Consider the following 17,082-nt stretch of genomic DNA (forward strand, 5'->3'; position numbering starts at 1 on the left):
GCCAAGAACAAATCATTTATTAAAAGCATAAGAGAGAAGAGCAAGCATGGCTTGTTTTAAGTGTGAGACCAGTATCTGTTCTTTTATTGCAATTTTCATCTTGTGAGCTATCAATGTCTGTGCTCCAGCCACCCTGGGATCTGCCCAGGGCTGCAGACGTGTACAGTGTATTTAATCTTGGAGCTCCCCAGCTGGATGACCCTGCTGCTTACAGAGAGGAAGAGCACGCATGGTTGCTGCCTGCCTTTCTAATTCCCTCTGCTGTGCTAGAGAAGCGTGAGGACGCCTGTCACTGGAATTTGAGAACAAATACGGGTTTTGGGGATACTGGTTTGGTGTTCTAGGCCATGATACAGTTCCAAAAAAAAAAAAAATATGTTCTCCACATGCAGCAATTGTGTGTGATAATGTCATGGTAAATTGTGCCTTGGCACCAGCGTGCTACAGAGCTTTCCTGTACTGTTGCCCCCAAATCTGTGAAAGTCACTTATGGTACTGATGAGTGAAGATTTGCAAATGGCTCTGTTCCTGTCTATGGTTGTTAAGTCACATCTGCAATTTAGGAATCCTAGGTGCTCCCATGCCAGGTGATTGCAAAACAGTGCACTTCAAGAACAATTCCACGATCTTCAGCTAGTCTGCAAGCATCCTGTTTCCACTGTCTCCTTTTCTTTCCCTTCAGGCTTTACAGTTCCTGCATCATCTTTGAAAAGGCTTGGCCAAGAAATGTACTAGGCTTCTTGGCCTTAAGGTTAGGACCTGGTTATAAATTCCAGATGAGTTTCTTGATCTGACTTGAGCCTTCTCTGTGGGTTGTTTGCAGTCTTATGTAGAGGACACACATTCTGCATGAACTTCATTTATGTATCAGTGATGGGGAATTTTTTTCTGGTTTTGTTTGTTTGTTGGGTGTTTTTGTTGTTTGTGTTCTGGGCTTTTTGTGGAAAGGAGAGGAACTTTTTCTGTAGTGGACTGAATATACATGTTTATACTCTATGGCAATTTCAGCATGGTTAGCCTTCCAGTTAGCATGCCTTTATAAAGATCAGTCTTAAACTGCCTTGTTTTGTAGGCAGCATGCTTGTATCCAGCACCGTATCTACAGCGCAGGAAATGCTTCTTCCTTGTGGCAGGAGTTCAAACACCGTTAGCCTGATGTTTTACGCTTCTAGTAACAGAGAGGAAATGCCAGCTATTGCTTCTGTTTTCTTTTTGCTTCTCAGCAGGGTTCACGTGCTCATATTTACCTAGAAAATAGTTTGTAGATCCCGGCAGATGACACGAATTGCACAGCTGCTCTGCACTGACTCTGAAGTTCATCTGAGTAAATTCAATCTGATATAAGAGTAATTAGCAGAATTCTCTGGAGTTAACTTGATTACAGGGCTGTCAGTCTTTCTCCCATGGCCAGTCTTTCATCCATGGGTTGTCATGAGTTACTGGTCAGGATCAAATGTGTACTTGTGTGTGTGTGTGTGCATTTGCATGTCTCTGACTGCACTAGGTACTAGTGGCTACTGCACCTGGTTCTAGTGGGTAGTGTGCAGATCAGCCCTTTCCAAGCTACAGTGCTGGGCAAACCTGGAAGGAAGCATCACTTGCCGTGACTAATGCGTTGGAACATCGTCGGAGTTGGGCATTGTCTGTTCTGGCCAGTCAGCTGTCTGCTCCCTGTCAGGGAAGCCATCAAAGACAGCCACCAGAAGAAACTCTGTGTTTGCACTAGATGCCCCTAAAGTAACCTTTGCTGACTGGAATTCTCAGACTTGCTTCTTGGGAAAGGTTTTGGGCCACAGGCTCCAAGGTGCTTGGCTTCCACGGGGCTCTTGACTATCACCTGTGCAGGAGAAATAAACATCATTTTCTCAGGTTTGCCTGATGGAGCAATTTCTCTTCCAGCAAAGGAGAAGGTTAAATGTCACTGTAATGTGGGAATGACTATAAATGAGGAAAACACAGTTCTGACTTTCGAGTTGCATGTAACTTCTGTTTTTTAAGTGTTTCAGATAGGATTTGAGGTTTCTTTCATGCCTTTTGTTTCCCTTCCCTTTCTTCTTTGCTTGCAGGTTTCTAAAACTTGCCCAGCACAAAAAAAAAATCCAACACCACAGCTGAAAAAGCCCTTAAGTATTCTTTTGGCCACCTGTAATAATCCTTTCATTACTTTGTTCCATGACTTATAAGGCCAGGTACAAACTGTAAACACATCTTGCCAAAGCCACAGTTTCTGGTTTGTTTTTACAACTTGTTAGAGATCAACTGTGTAGAGACCACATGTGGCCTGTTTAAAAACAGGATGGGGAAAGGCAGGGGAAAACTGAGATGTTGGCAGCATTTTCTTTTCTACCTTTCCCCCTTCCACACCCATCCTCAGTTTTAGGACAACCTGCTGTGAGGTACCTTTTCTTGAAAAGGCTTATGAGCTTGTTTAGATTCATATGATGAACTGCAGTTCCAGGCAATGTGCTGATGCTAACCTTGAGCCTAGTGATACCTGCTACAAGAAGTTAGTTATTTTTTGGTATTTATATGTAATATTTGAACAGTATTTCTTTTTCTCCCACCTCGGAAAGGGATGTTATAGAATTACCAAGCAAAATTTTAACTGTGCTTTCTGTAATGAAGCAAGAAGGCAAAGAAGTTCCTTACATTGATGAGCTCTGTCTTGTGAAAGTATCATTGTGGAGCACCTCAGAGCAGTGGTACTCTGCCTGCAGGGAGGGAATTCGATGTGCTCTGTGAAACCTGTTTTCACAAGTGAATCTCAGAAAGTTTGATTTCTGGGTAGTGTTTTTATTAATGGAGTTTCTCACAAATGTTATTAATGGAGTTTCTAACAAATAACAGGAAAAGTGAACTAAAAGAGAAGCATTTTCAACATCCATAGCTGCAGTCTTCTGAGTATCTTGGATGTAATGGATTTCCTTAAATTCACAGTGAAGGACATGTTATAAGACACTTGTTGCAGTGTTGACTTGGCTGGTCAGTTCCCTCCTGCCCCAGGATTCTATTTATGAGTTAATACTTTTGTCCCTTCAAAAAGGCAGTGTCTCATTAAACACCAGGTCTCTGTTTCACATTGTTTAGCAGTCTGTGTGTGTTAATGCTAAGTGTACCTATGTGGATATATGTCACACTTGGGGGTTCTAGATGAACCAGAATGGGTGCGCTGTTCTAGTCCTTTGGGTTTAAGGTGAGGAATAACACCGTCTGCTAGGCTTATGCTTCCTTGTTTTCTCATAGGAGAAAAATCAGGATGTCATTTACCTGCCTAGGTAAATGATGACTTCCTTAGTGAATGGAAAAAGAGCTAGTTGAGGTTGTTTTGAGGTGGACAATAGTTTTAGATGTGTGATTAGTTGGGGTTGGGTTTTTTGTTGTTGTATGTGTTTGTCAAAGACTGTCTCCATGGTAAATGAAGGGCAGTTATACTTTGTTCATTCTGCCAAATGACACATTGTGGGATATTTCCTCTAATGCATTGTGGAATACATACAGTAAAGCCATGTGAAAATAATTTTGGTTCTGAAAACTGAATGTGAATGACGTTTTCATAATTCCTCACCTGGCTCCTTAGCATCTTTTTTTCACTGTTAATAAAGCCATCTTCAAATGAAGAGACAGATAAAGAAAACACTAATGTTAGTAGTGGCAAACCCAGTTTTGCTTTTTCTAATGCATTTACTGTCTTGTGGCACTTCATTTTTCAAGTCCAACTCTATTTTACTTGGCTTTTGTGCAGGTTCCTTTTCCTTTACCTTGCCACTGAGGAGGAAGAGATAGAAATAATGAACTGCTGTCCTAAGATCACGCCTTTAAACAGCTTCACTCAGTGCAGCACTGTTCTAAAAGTTTGCCTAAGTGCCACGTGAATGTTTGGTCAATGCTTGTAAGGATTTCATATTTTAAGGGAAACTATGAAAATCTGTGTTTCAAAATGAAAAGTGTATTTTTAAATGTTAAAGAGAAGTAGTGAGATAGGTAGTGTGGCTTGATTTCTTTTTTTGGTCATAACCCTTAAGCAAACAAATTTTGATCGATAGTTTCATGAAACGGCTCTAAATATCTCAAAAAAATCCCAACCCAACAAACCAAAACCACCAAAAAAAATGCAAAACCCCTCTGCTGTATGATTTCTAGGTGGAGAAGAACAGCCTGGGAAAATGCCACACCTTGAAACAGAAAAAGGAGAGGGTAATGGTAGAACTAGGAGAGGTTGAAACGTGTCCTTTGGTAGGTCCTGACTGGCTTAAAATGGGAAACTTTTGGAAGGTGAGCAGGGTGCATCTCAAAAGAAGTGGTTCTGTTGGTTGGTTTACTTGATTTTCATAGTTGTGTTTGCTGCGGGGCAGGTTACATGATGCAGGTAGGAAACATGTTTGCTGCTGGATGTTGAAGTGTTGGGGCAGCTATTGTGAGGAAGGGTGAGTTGTTAAGCCAAATTTGTGACCGGTGAGGAGCTGTTCTTGCTTACTCCGCTTCTGACACGTGCTTCGGTTGCCCTGTTATCAGTGCCTGACTTCTCTTCTGAGCCTGTTTAGCTGTAACTGAGTTAGATTATAAATTCCTTGTATTTTGGTGGGCTTTCTTCCAGAGTTTTTTTTGTTTTTTATAATCAGCTTTGTGAGCTTGAGGTGGCTGGACAGATGTTGAAGGTGGTGTGCAGAAGAGCTGGAAGTGCCTGAGTGCCAGTGGGAGAGAATGCTGTGCCCGTAGCAGTGAGATACTGCATGAGCTTGTCTGTAAAACCTCTCTCCCTTAAAGATTAACCTGCTGATGGAGCAGGGCAGGGAGTGAACTGCATAAATAAAGAATTATACTCTGTGATATAAATTGATATAAATGTTGTAAAGAGTGGAGTAGAAAGAGCAAGCTTGTTCTTACGGAAAAATTACACCAAAGCTAAAAAGTGTCTCAGATTTTTAAATTCAACTTCAACTGGAGCTGGAAACAGACTTTAATAACATTGGTGGTATGGTCATGCTGGTAAATCCTAGAGTTTCCAACACTGAGATTTAAAAGAAAAATCAAAACACTGAAGCAGATGCTTGAGCTTAACATGGACACCACATCTTTCTGTGATGTAGTTTTACCTCCAACAAATTTAAAGAGAACTGAAGCCCTTCAGACTTGCCTGGATGTCTCTGCTCTTTTAAATTTATCACTGTAACCCTAAAATTGGATGCTGAAATCCAAGAAGTTGCACTACAGTCTTACAGCTTTTTCATTCAGGGAAGCAGGTGGCTTTACTACTTATGTTTAAAGGCAAAACAATGTTTTGTTCAGTTTTCACAGTGTGTTACAGAATGCAAAGGAGATATGACAAATTGGGTCTTTGCTGTCTGTTCAGACAATAAGAAGTGAGGAAAGGAAGAAAAAGGAAAGTTTACAGGATTAAACCTCATAAAATTCTGATGTGAGCTGAGTATACCTGTAAATACTGTGATTGGATAGGCATTTAAAATATCAGAGTACACGTGGAAGCCAGGCATCTGCAACTGACTTCAGTTTGATAAATAAATTGCTTATGGTAGCTAATGCATTCTGTAATAATCTGAAGATTGTGTAGTGGTAGATAATGCGTTCTGCAATAGCTGGAGTGTGTGTATTAGTTACCTGGTTAGCTGTGTACTCTAATAAATCAAATTTACAGGCATTTAGGTTTAGCTAAGAATTTGTATTTGTTGTAGTTTCAGTGCAATAATTACAGTAGCTTAATTTTAATGAGAGTAGGCAGTATCTTTAATTCTTCTTTTCCATGATGTCAGCTGTTGAGATGGACACAGAGTAAACAGGCTATCAATGTTCTCATGCTCTTAAAGCCAAAACTTCTGGAAATCCTTCAGAAAAACAGTGGTAAGGGTTATATAACATGCTCCTAAAGCGTTAAGGAGGGAAAAAAAAAAGTAGGCTGTTGCCAAGTTAGTATGGGATGAAATCCTAGTCCCTGTCATTTTAAGTTAATTTGCTTTGTCAGTTGCTTTCAGCTATGAATTGTTGGAAGTAGGCTTCCCAAGTTAGAGAAGTAGGCTACCCTACTTCCCATGCAGCGTATTTCTTGCAACGCAGGGAAGTGCTGGGGTGTACCATTAACTGATAAAGGAATGATTAGTCCATGGTGTCATGGAAATTAAACTTCTTGCACCAGTCAGTTGATGACATAGCGTTGTGGGTGGGTTTTTTTTTTTTTAACAGGGCTTCAGGATCGTTGCGGTTTGATCTCTGAAACAAGATGACCTGTTTATTTTAAAATAAGCTATTTCTCTCTATTCAGTAGAAATAAGAAACACTTTGGTCGCTTGTTAAGCTTTTAGAAATGAGAATGGATGAATTCTTGTAACTGACAACACAAAAAATTACTGAATACCTAAACCCTGAACTGCTGGCTTTTATTCAGTTCAGTTACCTGCATAGCTAAGAGCAATGCAACGTATTTTGCTTTGTTGTCTGTTAAACATAGGCCTTGTGCTCTGTTAGTCCTCTACTTTTGGCATATTTTAATCAGAAAGTTTAATTAATTTATTGAGTTTCTTAATTGTAATTGTTTCTTAATTTATCATTAGATTTAAGAGGTAAAGAGAAAAATTGCCTCAATGCTGGAATATTTATCATACAAAGATCATGTGTGGCTGATGTTAGCAGATCACACTGACTGATCTCTTGCAATTACAGTTGTGCTGTAATACGCCCTGTGAGCGAGTTAATGTTACAGACTTACACTTTTAAAGGAGTGCTGCTGCCCATTGCAGATCAATCTATTGTTGGGGATTTTTTGCTACTTCAGTCTTAATGTCTGAGAGTTCTGTTAGTTTTAGGTGTTTGTCTTTGGTCCAGGTTTAGCCATAAGCTTGCTCAGCTCTGTGGATGCAGAGCTAGAGAAATAAGCAGCAGTGAGAAGTTACCAGGCACCAACTGATAAGCCTTGGTGAGAAAGGTTAGTATGGAAAGGGTATACATTTGTTCACATTTGTGAAGTGATTTTAAATTACCATGTAAGGAATAAGCATTCCCCCTGAAGTTAATGAGGTCCATCACTGCTTGTCTGTTGAATTCAGTACAATAGATTTCCTCTGCACCAAGTAGGAAACAGGAACAGTCACACAAACCTGCTTGTTCATGGGGACTGTTACCCCTTCAGGGTGAGTCACAGAATCACAGAATGACTGGGTTGGAAAACACCTTACCTGTCCTCTACTAAACCATATCTCTAAGTACCTTATCTACCCATCTTTTAAACACATCAGGGATGGTGACTCGACCACCTCCCTGTTCTGTACATAGAGGTGAAGTCTCTTTTGATGCATTCCAGTTGCTGCTTCTGTGTTCCGGCCAGTGCACTTAGTGATGCCAGAGGTAGCAAATGCTGTTGTTAAAGTTCTGTTTAAACTTCATTAGCAATTAGAAGCATAAATTTGAATGCATCCTTAACTGTTTATGGATAGAGTATGCTTGTTGGCATTGGGCCAGAAATGCCAGGTTGGTTTGTTTATCTTAACCTGTAAAAATAAAACTTCAGTTTTCATGCACCTTATTTCACATCCTCTGCTGAGTAGCAGCTTTTTACCTCCTGTTGCCTCTTCTGGTTTCTGCTTTCTAAGTTCATTGTCAAGTTCAAATTTTTCAAATTCTAATTAAGAATCCTGCATTGTATCTGATGAGCCCACCTGTAGAAGGCAGTTAGAAGCAGCAAAACCAAAATGACCTCACTTGCCTCTTGATACATTGTTGTGGACATTTTTCTGTCTCATTAGTGGTTTTAGTTAAACATTTGATGAAAACAACAGGTCACAAGTAATGTAAGGGCATGACTTGAGTGGACCAACGCTGCTGAGGAATAGCAGATGTTGCTTCCTAATGGCTGTCTTTGGCTTAAAACCTGCTTTTGTCTCTTTGGCCTGGAACAGAGGAGGTGGCAAGCTGCTCTGTGCTGGAGTGAGTGGTGTGTTGCACGCTCTGTCTCCCCATGGCTCCGTTTCATTTAGGTTCTCACCTTTCAATAGCAGTAGTAATAGACCAAGTAATTGCATGGTCTTTGGGACAAAAACATCTTCCTTCAGGGTCTGTGTTCAGCAAAGCGTGTGTACCCCCTGACATTAGAGCCATGCTGAAGGCAGACTAAAGGCATGTCTGGCCTGTCCTTATGCTTTGTACAAACTTAAATTGCTCTTAACATGGAGCAAAACCTCTCATAATTAATTGACAGTTCTGAATGTAGGCTTCTTAAGGAATTGAAATCTGTTCTCTGGATGTGGCAGCTGGCAGTCCATGTAGGTGCATATCCATGCACATAAAATACAGCTGTATTGTACTCGTATATGTATATGTATCTCTGTCTTTTTCTTAAAGATATGGACGTTAGTAGCTGGTTACCTGCTGATGGTTTCATTCAAGTGGAATATAAGCACTGAACGTTACTTAAAAGCAGTCTCTGTCCCCGTCTGGATTATGCTGCTCTTTCACTTAGGTGAGTAACAAGAAGTTGTTACTGTAATGCATCTGTTGGGATTCTGTTATTTTACAAACAAAGCTACTCTTTTGCTCTTCTGCTAAATCCTTATAATTGAGCTTTATCAGAGATGCAGGCTGTTTTCTCTGCTCGCTAACTCTGGCTGATGTGGGCAGCAAGGCGTGTGGGAGTAGGGAATGGGAAGGCAACGGGATGCTGAACAACATGTGTTTGCTGCTCCTCTTGCCCAGTCTGTATCTTCCTTGGTTTTCCCTTATTTGGCTCTTGCAGTCACAGATCTGGTACTGACTCCCTGACAGTGAGGAAGGGCTGAGGTCACATGTGGGTGGATTTAAACTTTCAACTCATGATGATTTTTAATAGTTATTGTCTTGAGGGCCAAGAAATTGTCCGAGGCTGAAGCTGTAAAATGCATTAAATAGTAGTAATAGAAGAAAAAAAACCAAACCCTTATCAGTCGTCAGAAAGTATGTCAGTGTGATATCAACAATATCAAATAATTTTTCTAGCAATTATGCAATCTGTTAATACAAATATAAGTTCAGAGTAATCTAGTAGTGTTAGATGTATTTTATATATTTAATACAACAAATTATCGGCATCGTCAGAGTTTATGGTGAAAGTGTCATGCAGATAATGAGTGACTGTCACGATGGAAGGTTTCATGGTGTACTTCATGATTTAGTTTTGCTTAGCAGCAGGTTTCAAGGGTTGTTCTGACCATGTGGAAACATTTTCCTGAGGTTTTAAGCTGCACATAATGGCTTTGCATTTGCTTACCCTTTGCTTTGCTTACCTTGCTTTGCTTACCGTTTGACAGTCTTGTATTTTCTGGAGTTACAAGCTGAAAAGCCAGAACCCAAGAAGGCACTGCTTGATGCCACTCTGATATCTAACATAAATACAGATTTTATTTTGGGGGGTAGACCTTGAGTTGCCTCTAACTAAAATGTTTCTATTTTGTTTGTATTTTCATGTAATTTTTCATGTTGTTTTTAACGTTGTTTTCTAAATTATATCAGCATAAAGTCACTGGAGTTGGGAATTGTAACAACTTGGTTTATTCATTGAGAAACTTATTCAGCTGGATGGTTTTTTATTTGTCCTTTCCATGAATGTAGAAAGCTTGTTTATGACACCTCTTAGTCTCTTCCCAGACTGTTCTTGGTTGATGTGGTGCCTTTCTTGGTTTTGCGAAGTGTGGAATTTATTAATGGCATGATTTTTCTTTTTTTTTTTTTTTTTTTACAAAACTCCTCCCAACCTGTATCTTCCAGCTTCTGTGGCAGGTTCCTGGAGAATTCCTGTGTTTCTGGTTATAGTTGTCCTGATGACTGTAGGCATGGTGCACGAGCAACATAATGGAAAGGAGTCCTCTGGTAAGAAACAAGCTGCTGTTGTTGAATGCAAGAACCGATGTCTGGTGTCTCTTTCTAGTACTCACTGTTGGGAGTGTTGCTGCTTTAGTTTTCTTGAAAGTTGTCATAATGTTAATAAAATTGTTACCTTCTTAGAAAGATTTTAAGATTAATCAGACTGGCAGCAAGTGTGAATGACTTGGTAGCAGTTTATTGGCCAGGAAAGTGCTGTTTGGCTCCGGGTGTACTGTAATACTAAAATGAAGAACATTCATTCCTGTTGGATCGCGTTGGCTAGTTATAAGATGCATGAAGGACTGACAGACTCTATCCATGTAAATTCTGTTGCTTGACAGCTTTGGTGCATAACAAACAACAAATAAAAACATCTGAAAGCTTAAGCTTTCCTTTGTTTACACAGTGTATATATTTTACAGGGGCAGAGCTTCCTGGTCAGATGATTTCCATCGCTGCTTCAACAATTGCCATGGCAATTTCAATGACAGAAGATGAGTCCAGTAGCGAACGTACCTCGCAACCCTCAGGTGACTGAATACTCTGTAAGAAAACATTTGACTTTGCTCTAAAGGCATGAAGTTGGAAGGAATTAAGAACAAATTTCAGAATAGTCCCTATCTTTTTCATCCTGTCCAGAATAGCATGTTTGTATTTACCTTATGATCTGTTTTTAAAAATGCTAAGATGACAATAATATAAAAGCTATCCTTAAAACTATAGTTTATACGGCTGGCTGTATACTTACAAGACCTGACTAGAATGATTATTTATATATAGAGCAAGGGTGTGTGTTTTCACCTATTCTTTATTTTCTAATATTTTTGTTTTCCTTAGACTTTTTTTCATTTGTTGGCAATTACAAGATACATATCCTGGATTTCTGGACCAGTACAGACAGGCTGGAATAACTTTTGTGTGTATCACAGTGACAAAAAACCCCAGCTTTTGTCATTGTAACTGTGGCATGGCCAAAGCATTTCCTGCAGTGAGTTTACTTGCTGCTGTAGTTTGAGTCACCATAGTTCCACCTGCAATAATACAACCATAAATCTGTAAGAAATGGCTTGAAAGAGTTGCAAGTAATGTGTTTAGATGTCATATCGCTGCTTTTTAACTTTACCATAGTTTTTCTGGGTAGGCCTTTGATGGAATGTGATACTAGAAAACTAAGCTTTTGTGGAGATCTCAGAAAATTGAAAGGTTTTATCCATTTCCCTCAAATAGACAACACAGGTTATTCAACTTGGCTGAACGTGAACTTCCAAAACCCAACTTTGAAATTGGCTAAGAGTCATCTGCTTCAAGACAGTATGTTCTTAATATTGTCTGTAACATGTAATCTATGCTTCAGAGGAGGAAACATAGTGATTGTGCAGGAGAGAGTGCTTTGAGCATGTGACATTGAAAACTTCTGGCTAAAGGCTGCCAGTTACAAAACTAAAAAGTTACTTGAGCCACCAGGTGAAACAGTGTAAAACAAGTTCTTCAGAAATCTTTTGATGAAATGTAAACACAGTTCTTAATTTTAAATATGTGCATTTGAGCTGTGCTTGAAAATATGCTTAATTTTTAGATACAAAAAGGAGGCTTTAGACAGCTTATTCTTTTCTTTTCTTTGTTTCTACATTTTGCATAACTTACCATCAAAATAAATTATAAACCCCTGTGGATGTATGTCTTGACATTGGGGAACAGGGCATCAGAGTGACAGTTTTCTTATATTGCTGTCTTTAATCTTTAAGTTTGGAAATGAATTCTTTAACTGGATTTTGAACATCTGTCAAGCAACAGTCTTCCACAAATGCATTATGCAAGAGTTTGTGTTCTTGTCTGTTGCTTGTGTTGTTTCAGGGTTTTTTTTGCCATAGCTTAGGCACCAGTTGTCATTTTTGTCTGTCCAAGACATTTACCCCCGCCCCCTGTTTTCAAGTTGGAACTGCTGTTGGCCAGAAGGAAACTACAGTGGTTTTACAAAGTGTTTTTTATAGTGAATGCTTTTGACTTTACTTTCTTGAGAGAGTTAACCAGATTTTTTTTTTTTTTTTGTCTTTCCTGATGTGAAGGAAAAGAACCAATAGAGAGTTTCCTGCCTACTGCTAACAGTAGCTCAAATAATCTTCCAGCAGTTTGTTGCGAGTTGGTTTTCTATTCTGTGATATGTGTTAAGTGTTCTTTTGGTCATCTCTGGTTTGAATCTTCTATGTGAATGGTGATGAAACATTCTTGTACAGCAAAAGCTTTTTACCAGTAGGGTTAAGAAACTGCAACTCCCCCTTGTTTTTACCCTGTTTGTGATTGTTTGGATGTTTGGTATCTTGCTTTGGAACTTGTAATGTAAAGCACATCTGTTGTATAAGAAGGTTAAAACTTGGAAGCTTTCCTATCTTCAGCAAGGTGGATAGCAGAGTTCAGGAGATCTTCCTTGTGTCTGTTGTAAATATGCCAGTGGTTCTCACAGTTGATTGACTGTCAGTAGCAGTAACAATGCTCATGCTGTATTAAATCAACTGTAGAACAATCAGTGCTTCGTGGTTTTACTGTTCTCCTTACACTTAAATTTGTTCATAAAAAAATAGGAGGGGAAATAAGCTGTGGTTTAAATAGTTTTTTTGAACACTTGTGTTTTTCCTTGTTTTGCTGTTAAATACTGGTATTTAGTGTTGAGGATGAGAAGTTTAATTATACTGGTGGAGGTGGTCTAACTTGTTCTTCCTGGTGTCTCAAGAATTTCCGGAGTATACAGTAAATAAGGAGTGTCCACAACATAAGAAGCAGATACCACTGAAGTATTTTATCTGCGTTGTAGGCAAGATTCTCTTATCTTGTTGGTTTAGAATATGTTAGATACTGAAATCTTTAAGTGTAGTCCTGCCTCTTACCATCTTCCACCCTTCTTTGTTTCCTTAGAAAAAAAAAAAAGGCAGAACAAGTTCTTTTTCTCTTGAAATTACAGAAAGATGTGATTATTCAGGGAGGGGTACCTTCACCCTGGTGTACTGAAAGACTTTCTTCAGTAATTGACTTTGTGAACTGGCTTAGGATACAGAACTGAAGGTGGTTCTGATGCTAGGGGGGCTGTGACTGTGTCATGGGGAGAATACTGGGTCAGTGGCAGTGCTGATTTAGTTTGGCTTAAAGGGCTGCAGAACGTCATTCTGAAAAAGCTTTGTCTTTGGATCCTCTAGGAATTCTTAGTCCTTTTTTCATTTTGCTTTTTTTTTTTAACCTGTCAGCACTTTCCTATCCATGTTTTGCATTCTGTGTATCATCTGCCTAAGTAAATGGGGAAACTGTAAGAGCGAGATACAGTTTACCAATACTACCATCGACATTGCAATAAAAAGAAGTAAAAAGAAAAATATTGACTACTTTGGATAGGGGAGAATTCTCAGTTATGAAGATACTGGCTTCAATTTTTTGATCTTTTAGTGCATTGTAAGCTGGATTCATAAGTAGTCTTTTGTAGCATTAAAAATAGACTGAGAGGTACAGAGGAATGATTCTATTATGGCAAACCCACTTGGTCTTTTTAGGAAAGCCTCTACAGGTAACTTTGTCTCCCCTTAGAAAAAAATTAACTCGTGACTTTTTCTCCACAGTATAGTTTGTATATGATAGGGCTGGACTTCGTACCTTGGAGATAACACACTCTTGTGTGAAGCTTCTGCTGTGTTTAGCTTCTTGCAGAGTTCTTCTTTCCAGGTTGCCTGCTGTAATTCCATTGGGAATATTCAGCTCCACCAAAAGTAGAAAAAAGTTTCACCAAGTATCTTAACCAGCACTCACCTGATGTTTCTGTCCTCATCCCATGCCAGTTGGGTGGATCGCTAAGTCTGTGTTACTTGTATTGGTGTGCTAGGGAAATGTTTTCTATAAGCTCTAAAAATAGCTGCTGTTACTTGTAGACCACCAGTGCAGATCTCTACAACAAAAGAAGAGTGTTCATCCAGTGTGTGAGGCTGCAGAATTGGACAGTTACCACTACTGCACACGTATGACATGCCTGTCTTGTCCGAAGGAATGGCTTCAGTGGCACAGCGCAGTTACAAACCGCATGTGTGGGACAGGAGTTGGCTGACTGATACGCATGCAGTGTGCTGTGAGGCGGTTTCTGCAGCACTTCTTGTCTGTGACAGCGAAGTGGTTGGTGTTGATGTGACACAAGTCTGGTAAAAGAGTTGTGCTCATGGCTTACCTGCTGCACTACACACCAACATAACAAATCTCCTTTTAATCTGCAGCTCAGAGTAACCTTCCAGGTTTGCTTGTGTGCGTGTGTGCGTGTGTGTGTTCTTCCACTGTGGCTGCAAGTGTTTTTCAACTAATGGTGTGTGGGAAGTGTGTGCGTTTTGCCACCAGCATGAGGTCTCAGTAAAAGTTAATACTGATGGTGCCAGGAAGAGATTCGAAGCACAGCGGCTGAAGATGGACCCATAACAGTCTGATACTAGGCAGATGTACCAACTAGAAGGTTAAATGAATAAAGTACTGTGTTCTCTGTACGAGATTTTTAATTTGGATGTAAAAGTTTTGCCTGAAATTTGTGTTTACTGTTTGCTTAGAAGTGCCTGTAACATGCCAGTTCACATTTTAAAAATTAGTTTCACATTCACTAAATTACAGATGACAGAATGACAACATTTATCTGCTAACTTATGCTTGCTATTGTTACTACTGTTACACAGGCAAGTTATTTACAATCGCAGTGTGAGTGCTATGCTTGTAATGTGAATGTTTAGGAAAAGATGTACTGTAGTAAGACATGTAAGATACAAGCTTCCTCTTGAAGGTATGCTGCAATTTTTTTGTTTTGCTTAAGGCTCATTTAAGCAAATCTAAGATTTCTTTTTGAATATTTGACATAAATAGAAACCAAAGATTTCTTTTAAGACTTGAGGTTTCTTTTAGAAGTGAATTACACTTTGTGATGTTCAGTGTGTTAAAGTTATTTGGTGAAAAGTAATGTGGCTTGTAATTTATGTGCAGTGGATAGGAGGCCTCTTGGAGGCCTGGTACTGCTCCTGGTACTGCTTGGCATGGTGTTGCATGATATGGGAGAGTTTACACAGCCCTGTCCTAGGGACTAGGGAGCATATTCTGTTCTGGGGTGAATGTTAATTTCCACTTCTTTGTTTGCATTTGTTTGTTTTAGGAGCAACAGAAGGTGATCAGCCTCCATCTGCTTCATCATTCTCCTCCTCCGCCTCCTCCTCCTCTGCATCTTCATCCTCATCTGGGAGCCGACAGAGACCTGAGATTGGATCTTTTCTTAGAAAAAAGAAAACCAGTGATATTTACTTTGTTACGCTTGTGTGGGCCATTGTCATTGTCCAGATCTGGCTAAACTTCTGGATTGTGCAGCTGTTGCCGGTGCCTTTTGCAGGTAATAATCCAGTTATTAGATGTGTGTTAAATGATGACTTGAGCCTTAGGCTTTGTGTTAAATAAAATAGAGGGAAAGGAATGTAGGCTTTTATGGGTTTTAATTTAAAACCTTTTCAAGATTTATTTAAGAACATCATGAATGTTCAGATAGGAAGACTGACATGCACTGTCTGTCTGTTACCATGTAGTGGACAAGCCTGTACAATCACTTTTTTAACAATTGTAGTAAGGTGCCATACTTTTCATTATAAGAATACTTTTGATTTGGAGTACTTTGTTTTTCTTCCTCTTGATATCTTGTCTTTCATGTTTTTGCACCTATAGATAAAGAATATTTTAGCTGATACTCACTGCTGAGGTACAGCTCATGCTAACTTTTAATTTTGATTAAAAATGGGTTGCTAGGCTCTGTGGACAAGTAGTAAGATAAATTTGATTCTAATTCTAGCTCTGGGGTTAATTAGCTTTGTTGCTTCACATCTGTGTGCATCTGTTCTTTTGCATCTGTTCTTTCAGGTATCAGGCAAGAAAGGAGTAGTTAAGATAGCTATCTAAAGAGGTTATTTTAAACTGAATGCTACTTTTTCCAGTATGCTTTTTGGGGGGCGAATAGGGAAGATGGGAACTCTGGAAATCTATATGAGCTGTTGTAAGTGTGAAGGCATCTCTTCCAGTTTCCCTGTTGTAAATGAAGTGAATTTCCTAATTTGTTTGGCTTGTCTCTAAGTTTCAGTTAAAATGCTGGTTTATCAGCATGTTCAAAATGTATTTAACGCTTAAAATAGAGAAATAAGTAACACTTCCCTTTTACCAAGTGTGGTGGGTTGGCCCCAGCTAGCAGCCAAGTACTTACAGAGCCACTCAGTCTTTCCTGTCTTGCAGCAGTGTGGGCTCAGCTGTGAGCTGGAGTCCTTTGAGGGCAGGAACCAGCTCGGGCATCTCCTCATCCCTGGGCTGCAGTCCCTTCGAGCGGTGTATGTGCTCTCGCATGGACCCTCCACAGGCCACGGTCCCTCTGAGTGGGCCATTACATGCTTTTTCTTGGCATAGAACTGAATAGAACTTGATCACCACAACAATGTTATGAAAAAGCAGTATAATGATGAACAGAACCGAATTTAGAACAGGGGACCATATTAAGTGTCAGAGGGTGAATGATGATAACCTGGACTGTTGAAAGAGGTGGTATTAAAAATACTTAGTAGTGGAAAATAGCAAGGCTTATAAAGCATGTGACTTACCATGTTTAAGGAAACTAAGAACTTCTGAGCACTTCAAAGACCTTAAGGGGAATGCTTCTAGTATGTAAAAAAAAAAAAAAAAAAAAATACCTCAAACCAGCAAAAAACACCACCAGAGTTTCTTGAAATACTTTTAAAATTATTAGAAGTATATTGGTTCCATTTAACTTTTTTCCTTGAATGCATTTGTACTTTGGTAGGAAGAGATGCTCTTTTAAAACTGCTTAATGTAGAGGATGGAAAAATTATACCATAACTATATCAAACAATTAAAAGATGAAAAAATTACTTCTAAGCAATAAAACAGTGAAACACTGCAGTGTTTTGTTCAGTGATGTGAGCCCGGGAATCCTGTTACTGTCTCTTGTTAAGATCTTTCATTTAGTTTCTTTTTTGTTCAGTTGTGTCCTTTTTTAGTTCTGTTACTGTCTTCAGGTAATTTTCTGTTTCCTAGAAACTTTTGGAATTTCTTATGCAGCCTTTCTCGTTTTTTGTTCACATCTTTTTAATAACAGCTCTCCTTTAGCTTGTTCTCCTTTGCTGCTTTTTAATGTAATACAACTAAAGGTCTGTGATTGACTGCATCATAGAATTGCAGAATGTCCTGAGTTGG

At 39.3% G+C, this 17,082-nt stretch overlaps 1 protein-coding gene across 1 annotated transcript in view; it reads left to right on the top strand.

The window, feature by feature from the left end:
* Positions 1-17,082, top strand: part of TMEM245 (transmembrane protein 245) — a gene marked incomplete at its 5' end in the record, with an annotated part of 79,123 nt that overhangs the window by 3,434 nt on the left and 58,607 nt on the right. The window contains 4 exons of the mRNA XM_084280184.1: positions 8,347-8,464; positions 9,745-9,846; positions 10,263-10,370; positions 14,996-15,226. Of these exons, the coding sequence (XP_084136310.1) occupies positions 8,347-8,464; positions 9,745-9,846; positions 10,263-10,370; positions 14,996-15,226 (559 nt within the window). The remainder of the gene's footprint in view (positions 1-8,346; positions 8,465-9,744; positions 9,847-10,262; positions 10,371-14,995; positions 15,227-17,082) is intronic.

Source organism: Gallinula chloropus (assembly GCF_964237585.1).
Source record: "Gallinula chloropus genome assembly, chromosome: 2".
Lineage (NCBI taxonomy): Eukaryota > Metazoa > Chordata > Aves > Gruiformes > Rallidae > Gallinula > Gallinula chloropus.